Source organism: Diadema antillarum, unplaced genomic scaffold, assembly GCF_040938485.1.
Source record: "Diadema antillarum isolate AM-2024a unplaced genomic scaffold, OU_Dant_1.0 seq00001558_RagTag, whole genome shotgun sequence".
NCBI classification, from domain to species: Eukaryota; Metazoa; Echinodermata; class Echinoidea; order Diadematoida; family Diadematidae; genus Diadema; species Diadema antillarum.
In genome coordinates, this window is record NW_027272284.1 from 1216340 (window position 1) to 1228693 (window position 12354).

The 12354-nt window shown below is 36.8% G+C and overlaps 1 protein-coding gene across 1 annotated transcript in view; it reads left to right on the forward strand.

Moving 5' to 3' along the window:
* LOC139710715 (TPR repeat-containing protein DDB_G0287407-like) overlaps window positions 1-12354 on the forward strand; it is a 72105-nt gene that overhangs the window by 30357 nt on the left and 29394 nt on the right. The window contains exons 5-9 of the mRNA XM_071622634.1: window positions 4205-4288; window positions 5065-5176; window positions 7361-7540; window positions 8458-8591; window positions 10284-10386. Of these exons, the coding sequence (XP_071478735.1) occupies window positions 4205-4288; window positions 5065-5176; window positions 7361-7540; window positions 8458-8591; window positions 10284-10386 (613 nt within the window). The remainder of the gene's footprint in view (window positions 1-4204; window positions 4289-5064; window positions 5177-7360; window positions 7541-8457; window positions 8592-10283; window positions 10387-12354) is intronic.

Consider the following 12354-nt stretch of genomic DNA (forward strand, 5'->3'; position numbering starts at 1 on the left):
AATTTTGTGATCAAGACTCGAAAATGTCGACACTTTCCGCGAGCGTCATGCCAATGAAACGTAAAATGAGTAAGAAGGGAGGCGAGGCCCCCATGCAAATATCCCCATCACAGGCACACCTTTCGTCTAGTGATGAAGAACAGTTAAATCTAAGGAATTTCCGGTCCCAGAAGGCAAAGAATAAGGTAGTAGAGACTGTGCCAAAAGCAACCAGAAAGAAGTGAAATCAGCCCCCTAACTTCCTAGTAAGTTTGTTTTGATTTGATCTTTTCAGACATTATTTTTCATCTGGGTGACTTTCCTGGTTCCTATTACTTACTATAGTACATTTTCCTTTATGTTGTTTTCGTATCTTATTTGCAAACAAACTAGGTTGTCCCATGTGACAGCCCAGCTGAAAAATCACAAAAGTAGGTGGAAGTACACTCAGAAAAAAAGCATAGAATTTTTGGCCAAATGTTAATGTATTATATACGTCGATGTAGGGCAATTTGTCAATCAATTGCAATGAAAACATCTCGACGGAAGAAAATCATGAATTTGAATGAACAAGTTGTTATTCATACGTAAATGCTTTCTAATGATACAACATATTAGAACAAAAGACAAATTCATCACACTGAAAAGCATGAATTCAGTTGCAAAGATATACCTGTGGTCTCATTACAATGTAATATCTTTGAAGCCCAAAATAACAATGACAGATAAAGATGATTGAGGAAAATGAAGAATTTTCTGTCACTTCAAAATTCAAGTGAAATGAGAGAAAAAGTAATAAATCATGAACTCGAAAAAGTGTTAAATGTCTGTCTTATTTTTTTTTTTGCTGAGTGTATATATCTAAGTACACATTAAGCATCACAAATCATTTCAGAAATATTCTTTACCTGAATGATTTTCGTAGTTGTTATTATCTAATATTTTTTCTTCTCTTTTTGTTTTAGTTGCAAATAAACTCGATTGTCCAATTTGACAGCCCAGCTGAACCCCCCCCCCAAAAAAAAAGTAAATTAAAGTAGGTTAAAAATATTTCCCTATTTTTACACTTCATTGACAATAGGCAAGTAAGCTCTAAGCATGAAAAAAAAAATTCTCGGACTTGAAAATGTTCAAAAGTGATCAAAATAAGAGAGGGTTAGAGATGCACAAGGGTAAATATCAGAGAAAGAAAAAAATGTAATGATTAGGATCATTTTGACATGCTCTACTGAAGTATCAGACAAAACATGTGTATACCTCACGATGGATAAAGCACATGTCTTAAAAAAAGGGAATAAAGAATATATATATATATATAATAAGTAACAAAACTGCAACAAAGTTCATGCTGTATTCACCAACGGTTTATTTCTTGTGAAGAAATAAACCGTTGGTGAATACAGCATGAACTTTACAAAGTTCATGCTGTATTCACCAACGGTTTATTTCTTGTGAAGAAATAAATCGTTGGTGAATACAGCATGAACTTTATTGCAGTTTTGTTACTTATCTTTTTATCTTGCCCACACGTGGACTACCTTATCAGCATGATTATATATACATATATATATATATATGTATATACATTTACATTTTTATGTATATATATTTATATATATATATATATATATATATGGTTCAAAAAGTTTGCGAATATCATCCATGTGACTGGAGGCAGAGAAAAAATTGTTCTCCCAGATGAGACAAAAAAAAAAATGAGTCGTCAGCCGACATGCAGACAATCCTATTCTTCGACTTTTGGTGGTCACATCTATCAAATGATATTGACCAATCATATTAATATAATATCAGCCGCTACTGCGGAAGCACAACAAGGAGCATCAACGACGGCTAGCAGTCAAATGAGGAAAAGTCAAAGTCAGCGCCAAATTTATACCTTTCCATTTTCCTGGTATTGTCCGCAGTTTGTCCGCATGCCTAACTTGTGTTGTCCGGAAGGCATCCTGATTGTCCGCGTTCATTCCTGGTGTAATCCTAGATGTTTCCGCGCTGCCCGGCTACGATTAGCATATTCCGATGTATTTCGCGCTCTTCCGGAGAGATTCCTAGGAATGTCCGCAGTCAGTCCGCGGACAGTCCGCGGACAGTCCGCGGACAGTCCTAGGAATGTCCCAGGACAAGCCGATTCACAAAGTTATTCCGCGTCTGTCGCGGACAGGATGCCGAAATAACAAAATTTGCTTCCGCAACCCTTCCGGGGCTTGTCCGCGCCCAAGTGGACGTCCGCCCTAAGAGACATAGAGTCGTTTCCAACACTTTAACACATGTGAATCCAAGGCTTGCTTCCGTGGAAAGGATGTGCAATTCCTGTTTATTCTTGCTGATATGGGAAATGAAAAGAAAAAAAAAGAAAGAAAAAAAAATCTAATTTTTGTTCCTATTTGTAAAAGAAGAACAACATATATGGTTTCCCACGTAGACAACAAATGATTTTCTACTCATAATACCTTATGAAGCCATTCCAAACATCTGACAATCACATCGTCTCCAAGCTTTATTTTGATGACTCAAGCTTTGTAAATTGGATATTGAAATCAGTTGTTTTCTCATCATTTTTCTGCAACAGCATGTCTTTTCAAACAACACAGCAAGATTTTGTTTGGAATAGGAGCAACCCAGGAGCACTATATTAAAGTATCAACTAACCCCTTGAGGATGGGCTGATTTTGCTACAACACGCATTTCCCATAGACACTTGCCCGAGTATACTCAGGACTCATCCTCAACGGGTTGATAGAAGACTGACATACACTGAACGATTATTGTTTACCTACAGTACACACACAAGCATAGTTACATTGTAGGGATAGATCTCAGATTGATATTAAAGCCATAAGTTACCATTTGCAGATGAAACAAAAACCCAACATTAGTGCTTTAGAATAGTTCCAAAATATGAGTTTGGAATATAACAACTACAGTAAAAAATTGAATCCATGTAATCAATGTTAAAGGGGATGGCTAGTAACTGATCAGTGGGAACCAGTGAGAATGCTGGGGATGACTGTTCCAATTCTTGTGGGATTCATTTAAGAGTACATTATATATCCAATGTTGTGTGAAAATCATCTTCAGAACGGTCTTATATTCAAGTAATGTGCAGTTTAATGCCCCGTCACTGTACAGGTATGCTAACCTGGAAACATTAACTTAACTGACATTACTTGAATATGAGACCATTCTTAAAGGGTGTGTACAGTTCTTGTCGAGGTGAGGATTTAGCTTTTAACGTTTTGCGAGATATTCAGAAACCGCTCTATGAGATGTCAAAGAGCATGCAATTCTAAAGGGTATGAAAAGTTTATTTGATGAAAATCGGTTTTGAAATTGCTGAGATATCCAAACACATGTCAAGGTGAAACAAAGAGATCCTAAGAAAGTTGTGGCCTGTCGCCTTTTCTTATTATCACTTTTTTGGATATCTCAGCCATTTCAAAACCAATTTTCATCAAATAAACATTGAATCCTTCTTAAGATTACATGCTCTTTCATATTTCATAAGAGGTTTCTCATTATCTCACTTAGGAATGTTCAAACATGAATCCCCACCTCAACCAGTACTGTACAACCCCTTTAAGCAAACAATTTTCACACAACAATAGATACATGTAGATGTACTCTTAAATGAATCCCCAAGAATTGGAACAATCACCCCCAGCATTCCCACTGATTCCCTCTGATCAGTTACTAGCCATCCCCTTTAAGTATTGTTAAATAGACAAAATGTAAACTATAGTTATAATGAAAATGTTGCAATGCTAAACCGTCTACGACTATGGTCTAATGAGAAAAATAGTGATACTTGTATTTCCTTATATTTCAGGCTTTATTTCAATAGATTTATATGGGAGGATGTTTTTTGATACACCAGACCTACGCATATGCATCAAATGTGATATCTTACGTTTCTTTAAATCACTGCTCCCAAAGGTCAATAGGACCTTCAAATACATTCTCACAAAAGTGATGGAAAATGCCACTTACAGTCGTTGATCTGTATAGATAGAATCCTCAGCACTCTTCTGTCATTCTTTGTCTTTTTTTAGTTCATTCATCAACCAGTATTCTCATCTAATGAGAAGAATTACCCCCTCAGCAATACACTGTAGCTTGAGCCGATCCTCAAAGTGGTTCTTTATTGGACATCAAGTGTAAGGTTGACCTCTCTTCATTGGTATGATCCTATTTTTGTCGCTTTGTGCAGAAACTGAGGTCTAAGATTCAGAGCCGGTTTCCAGACCAAGCCCACGTCTACTCCTGTCAGTACGACCCTTCAGACACAAGCTCAGTGAGTTTTACCCAGTTTAAATCAAGTAGTCATGGTAATAACAGCATACTTCTGTACATCTGACTTACTTTTAAGGGACAACATTTTTACAGCGTCTGTTTCTAACAGTGGTTAAAAGTTAGGATTTTTAGATGAATGAGAACAAGTGGGACTTGAGTGAGAAAAGGCAGAAAACCAAAATTGCTGAGATTCCTTTATTCCTTAGTCAAATTTAGTTCTAGATATTTTAAAAGGAGTTATTTTTTTTTACATACATATATTTTTGAGGATGAAGATGTCACAGACATTTTTTTGTGAGACGTGGTTTTCATGATTTCATGCCGAGGCTATCATGTGCACGCCACTTTACAGTACATGGTAATATTTCTGCGTGTTACTGTAATTAAATTTGGAGCCCTACAGTGCTTCAGGAAATTAAAAAAGAAATAAACCCTCGCAAAAATAACAGCTTTTACAGGAGGTGTCAATTTACAGCTGCACTTTTCCTGTTTAAATTTTGGAGACCAAGGAAGAAGATTAGATGATTAGATTGAGAAGGAAGAAGCTGTGCTAAGATGAACCATTTTGAAAATGATGTCGCTGACATTCAACCTTTGTACATGTATCTCTTTTGTAGAAAATGATCTTAAGGATATTTGTGATAAAGTTAATATTTTTGAGAAAGATGAAATATCAGTGTGATTTTATCATGGTATAATAATGGTAATCTCAGCAACCAAGATGAAAGTGTGAGGGGTCAATAGGTCAGAGAGTGATTTTTTTTTTTCATTTTTCAGGTGAAGTTGATTGGACTGGAGAAATTTGGTCAGGAAGTTCTAGAGTTCTTCCAGTTTGCCATCGACAGAAAGTATCCTACACACACTGCTGAGCTGACTCCAGAAGAGCAAGGTAGATTTGGGGGTAATTTGGGGTAATCAGGTAGGAACGGATACTTTTACTTTAACTGTGTAATTTTCAATGAAATCCCACGTGGCTGCAATATGATGGAAATATCAAAATTAGGTGTAGATGTGAGTTTTTCAGGGACTTTGACAGTGGAAAATAGAAGCAAAGAAGAACAGATCTACCCTGAAAAGACAGGTTTCTTGTGCACAACAATTTATAACCTGAGACAGGTGCTATCACTCACAAACAATTCCCGTAACTAAATAATGACTTGTGGTTCTCAAACATTACCCTATCTTTTTATGGTGTCTCCAACCTCAGGAAATGATAATTGGTTTGTCTGTCTACTGTATCTGTTTAATTTTTATATTCCAGGTCACTTGAAATGAAGTGGGCTCTCAGAATTAAAGAAAAAAAAAATGATAAAGAACAGAAAATTCCCCGACAATTGACTACACAGAAAGTACCACATGAGTTGATATATTGCAGACAATCATTTCCTTGGAATAGTTTGTCAGAGAATTTAATGACGGAAATTTTATAATACCCCCGCCACACTTAGTGTGAAGGGGGTATATAGGAATCACCGTGATGTTGGTCGGGCGGGCGGTCGGGCGGGCGGTCGGTCGGTCTGTTGCAAAATCTTGCGTCGTGAACTCCTACAGTTTTGAAGCAATTTAAATGAAACTTACGGTAAATGATGATATTATGTGCAAGACATGTTTTTTGTGTTTGTCGGACAATACGTTGCCATGGTAACCACACTTTTACTAAAAACTTGTGGAGGGAACTACTTCCATAGTATTTAAGCAATCAACTTCGAAATTGGTATCTATGAAGATCTATAGGTGTAGTTATGCAAGACACTCTTTGTGTTTGTACTTGACAAAGCGTTGCCATGGCAACCGCATGTTTTCTTCGAAATCCTGTGGAGTCAACAATTTCCACAGTTTGAAGCAATTGAAATCAAATTTGGTAGGCATTATGGCCTTGAGGCACAGATGTGGAACACATAATTTTTGTGTTTGTCAGACAAAGCGTTGCCATGGTAACCATAAGTTTACCAAAACCTTGTGGATTGAATAACTTCCACATCATTCAAGCAATTAAGGTCAAATTTAGTATTTATGGTGATCGGGAGGTGTAGTCATGCAAGACACCAATGTGTTTATATAAGAAAAATGTGTTGCAATGGTAACCATTCATTTTTGTATAGCATTGAATCGTTTAATCTATGAAGGTGAAATTTGGTGTGCATGATGCTCTGTAAGTGTACTTTTGCAAAATGTCCTTTGTATTTGTATCGGACAATGCGTTGCCATGGTAACCGCATATTATTTTTTAAAATCCTGTGGAGTGAACTTCTTCCACAGTTTACAAGCAATTGAAACCAAATTTGGTAGGCATTATGGCCCTGAGGTATAGATGTGGAACACATAATTTTTGTGTTTGTCACACAAACTGTTGCCATGGTAACCACAATTTTACCAAAACCTTGCAGATCGAATAACTTCTCCATCATTCAAGCAATTGAAGTCAAATTTAGTATGTATCATGATCTAGAAGTGTAGTTTTGCAAGACACCAATGTGTTAGTATAAGGAAATGCGTTGCCATGGTAACCACTCATTTTTGTATCAAAATAAACCATTCAAGCTATGAAGGTCAAATATGGTGTGTATGATGGTCTTTAAGTGTAGTTATGCAAAATGTCCCTTGTGTTTGTATCAGACAATGCATTGCCATGGTAACCACACTTTTTACCCAAACTTTTGTGGAACTCAGTGTCAAATCTGTAATTGTACAGTAAATTAAACTAAAATCATTCTGTTTCCAATTCGACAAGTGCACAAACTTGGTATTAACGTCCTTGCCCTCATGACATCACATACTATAAAGCAACACTAGGGACGGAGGTATTAATCACCTTCGGTGATAATTCTAGTTTTGTTGTGAATTAGTTAACTTTCACATATTGTATGAATTCCTCCTGCCTGAAAATTTGAAAGGCAAGCATACCTTGATAAAGTTTTATAGCATTCATTTCTGGAAATTGCCTTATTTTATTCTAAACCCTTGTTATATTTCAGCAAGAAAATCAGAGAAAGCTGTACTTCATTTTACAATTTTGCACCAAGTTTGCTATACCCTTTTTAATTCTTTTTGTATTTCTATTTTTTTTTTTCAGAAAATGAGAGACAGCAGCTTTATCTTGGTTACAAGGGTCAGCTTATCTTTGGACGTGAGCGAGAGATCTCTTTCCTAAATAATTTTGTGTCTGGAAAAGGAGACTATGAGAATAAAGTTCTTGGAGATGAATGGAATGCTTCCTGCTATGCACAGAGAGGAATTCTTGAGAAAGACTCAGGTATCTCTCCATTGCCTCCGTCAAAAAGGTTATGTTTTCGTTGATGTTTGTTTGTTTGTTTGTTTGTTTGTTTGTTTGTTTGTCTGCGTGCAAAATAACTCACTGAAAGTTGTGAATGAATTTAGATGAAACTTGCCAAAAAAGTTGATAATGGCACGAGGAACAGATGATCAAATTTTGATAGGGATTCAGGAATTTGTATGAAGTTTTGAATAATTTTTCTTCTTTTGGCAGATAGCGTCAATGAACTTGTCAAACAGTGTGTGCGTGAGGTTTGCATACACGAACCATAGCGCGAGTGTACTGGACCACACTGTAACTGAAACAGTTGGTCAACAAAGCCAAATATGCGGAATTCAGCCATCATTGGTTTCAGTTTTGGACATTATGTGCTATGAAATTATATAAGATTTCTCATAAAACTCAATTGTGGTGGGTATTGAAAATAAATAAAAAAAGGGGAAAAAAAAGCCCTGCACTTCCCATAGAGATAAAATGTCTTTGTTTTCATCAACACTGCATTTCCTTTGATAAATGCTGAACAGAGACCAAAACATCAAATCAAAGGTATCATGGATCATATGAATTAACTTGATCATGTTTTTCACAGGTGGGACAGATGTTATTCACTCATTTAGGTAAAACATCAGCTTTGATCATGTTCCTGAGTAAAAGCATGCATTCTGAACACAAAGCAAGGCCAATTTTTCTTTTTAAGTTCATTTCTTTGAACTTGACAGGATATATTGTTTACAACAAACAAATTCAACCTGCTTTGTGATTTCATGTTTTCCTTTCAACTGAATTGAAATTTCATTGATTTTTATCACTTATGCATTCATCAGACAAGTGCAAAAAGTTGTTTTTCACAACTATCACTCATTTGTTTGTGGTGTTTTTTATTCTTTCATATTCAGAGGAAGAAAGTGAAAAAGAAACTATTAAGGGTGGATCCGAAGAGAAGAGCTTCCATCCTCCCGTTGCCGTGATAGCCAAGTCCGGTGAGGGTAAATCATCTCTGATGGCGCGGTTCATCATCGAGGCAAAGCAGGTGGGATCGTCTGTCATCTGTCAGTCAGAGAGGCCTGAAAAATATATATGCTGTAACCATGGCAACATGCGTAGCATACCTGCCAACTGTTCCTTGTCAATTAAAAATTCTTCAATTTACTTCTCATGAGTGGCAACACTGTATGCAATCTTTTATTTTCACATTTTACGACACATGTTTTCATCATTTGGAAGATTGATGAAAATGTATTATTATTGTGGATTCACTTCGATTTGTTCCCATTTTTTTAACCCTATAAAGCCCAAGGGGGGCGCATTGTGCCCCCCATATGTGCCCCCACCATATTTTCGTTTGCCACTCCCACACCCTTTCCTCGATTTCAACCAATTTTGGTGACTTTTCCTAGAATCTTATTGCAAACATTTTGATATATAATCTAACTATGTCCGATATTGCTGGTTGCCATGGCAACCGTAAACTGACAACCATGTTCGTCAGATTTTGCGTGATTTTCTGTTCCAATTTCAGTTAACAGTGTAATAATGGATGAAATGGGGGTTTTCTTGGCTGTAATTTGCTGAAGGACCAAAATGTGAAGTAATAATGGTTGTGAATTTCCCTGAAATGCTCTTCTTATTATTTCCTGTATATCTATACGACATAGGCATCAAACAATAGATATAATAGAAATAATCAAAAATACAGCATTTTTCAAAGACTACCCTTTTATTTTGGGTCATTTTCACACAACCTGTAATATCATTTGTTTATCATATCATCAATCTGCAAACTCAAAATGTCAATATTTTGGAAATATGAAATGTGGTACCAATTATTGTACCCATTCCAAGCAATACATCATAGGTTTCATATATTTCTTTATGTTGTAATGAATAGCGCCCCCACATGTTGACCGTGAGAAATTTCAACGATTACAAAGAGTGAAGGTTGACTTGCTTTTCCTTTATGGTAATTATGAAAATGATTGACATAAAATAGAAACAGATATACATGGGATAAAGAAATAAAAAGAAAAAAACTTGATTTAGCATATTTCCTATGTATTTCTTTATATTTTGGTAAATAGCGCCCTCAGTGGATAACCTTGAGAAAGTTGCTCTACCCATGTGCCAAATATGACGGTCATACATCATATAATAAAGAAGTTATATAGGGGGCCCCTATATATGTGCCCCCCCCCCCCCCCCCCCCCTTGGGCCTGGAAGGGGTCAAAATAGCTTGGGCTTTATAGGGTTAAGCTTCGAGCTTGGCAAGTAACTTTGATAGAGATGCTGAAATTAAAATTGCTATTAAGACAGTCTCCCGACAATCACTATTAACTGAACTCATCATCTGCCCGCTATCTGCATTCCAAGCTTCTTGCTTTAAGACTTTTATTTTGTTTTGGGTATTTTTGCTGTTGTTGATACTTTCAATGTGTTAGAAAGGTATTCACAGCAGGCTGAAATACCTGTGCTGTTCATTCAGCAAAGTATCAAAGTCCTAGTTTGCTGATCATTAGATGAGAGATCGATATCAGTCGTAATTTGAATTCTCTACTAGATAACATGGGTTGTGGTTTGAGATCTTAGCTAGTAGTCGCATTCCTAAGGTGTGTAAATTTGCCTTGGTAGCATGTCAATCCATCCATTTTGTCAATCAGAGTCAATCTCAAAGTTCAAAGGTCAAGTGTGTATCTGTAAACAGTGGCTGCATGTCGTCTCCTCATAGGCTGGTTTGAACGTCTTCTACCACATGATTGGCTGCAGCGGGGACAGTCGTAGCCTATCAAAGCTCCTCGCTAGGCTCTGCCAGCACATGGCCCCCGCCGAAGGTGAGCTGTGACATTATTTTGACCCCCTCTTCTCGCCGCTGCTCATTTGCATATTTGGGTAACATCATACTGTAAAACGAGAAATTCTCATGTGCATTTTGATTTCGCAAATTTCGCGAAATCAAAATGCACACGAAAGTTTTTGTCTACAATACAGGCATTGAATGCCAGTGGTAGCGCCAAGATTCGCGAAATTAAAATGCACGCGAAAGTTTTTGCCTAAAATACAGGCATTGAATGCCAGTGGCAATTCGTGAAAATTGTAAAATTCACGTATTTTACTTTGTTACTACATTGTATTGATGTTGCATTATTTTGTGTATGAAAATGTTGTTGGAAATGAAATAAAATGAAATGAAATTTCATGCCACGAAAGAAGCTGTCGGCTCCAATTCGTGAAAATTTCAGGCCGCGAATATATCATGTTTTACAGTATTTGATGAAAATATGGGAATTCGGTGTGTGGTTATGATAAAACATATGCCATTCTATCTGTCTGATTTTACTGCATTCAATAAAACCCACCTGTAAATATGGCTGAAATTGCACTTCAAGATATACAGCACTGTAAAACTGAATAAATTCTCGCGAGTAATTTTTAGGGCTCGGACAAGTAAGATGAATTTTGTGTGTTTTTGATTATGTGGAATCAAGACATATATGTTACATAAAACAAGCAAAAATATTCCTGTAATTTTATGTTTGCACTAGTTTCTTGTTGCACGAAATATGCAAAAATTTCAACACTTCAAAGCTTTCCACTTTTACAGTATATCTTTGTGTGAAAATTCATATTGATATACAGATGTATGCTTGTAACTTTTCCAACTGTCTGAGGGCGGACAAGCCTAGGAAGGGTTGCGGAAGCAAATTCTGCCATTTCGGCATCCTGTCCGCGTCAGACGCGGAATAAGTGTGTGAATCGGCTTGTCCTGGGACATTCCTAGGAATGTCCGCGGGCTGACTGCGGATATTCCTAGGAATCAATCCGGAACAGCGCGAAATACCTCGGAATATGCAAATCGTAGCCGAGCAGCGCGGAAACATCTAGGATTACGCCAGGAATGAACGCGGACAATCAGGATGCCTTCCGGACATGCGGACAAACTGCGGACAATACCAGGAAATGGAAAGGTATAAATTGTGACCCTGCACCTCAAAACAAACAAAAAGTCGCCAGACATGAAATTTTAAGTTAAGACCATATTCTGAAAGAGCAGACTTTAAGCTTTAAAATGATGTATAACTCAAATCAAATGGACTCTCCTAACCTATCTAAATATTGGAAAGAAAGCACAAACTCAGGAAAAGTGTGAACTGAGAAAAGAGGCTCTGAAGTACAGTGTCTATTCAAGCGCTTAATCTTTACCAAACCGTGCTGGCTGTGCGATGAATGGGACAAAAAACAGGAAGTAAACCACCAGAGTAACAACAATGAAGGGATTATCAAATTAAACTGAAATTAATCATGCCTCATTAACACATTCTGTCCATAATTAATGCCAACTTTCAAAGCAGTAGCACTATCTTTTCAAAAGTTATTAGAGTTAAAAGTGAAGAGTGTGGACAAGGTTTTTCAGAAATGAAAAAGGGATTCTAAAGACACACCTAATCACACTATTCTACCAAAAATGTTCGAGATAAACTGCAAAAAAAAAAAAACACACTTTCCTGCCCGTTTTATGATACCAAATTTTAGCATAATGTAGAAGAAGACCCGCTCTTTCAGAAAATATGAAAAAGTCAAGTTCGGCTAGGTTGACCCATTTCACTTATTTTCAGTCCTCACGCAAAATCAGTGTGTGCGACTTTATGTTCGTTTTGAGGTGCACGGTCACAATTTTCCTCATTTGACTGCTAGCCGTCATTGATGCTCCTTGTGCTTCCGTAGTAGCTGCTGATATCATATTGATATGATTGGTCAGTATTATTTCACAAATGTGACCATCAAAAGTCGAAGAATAGTAT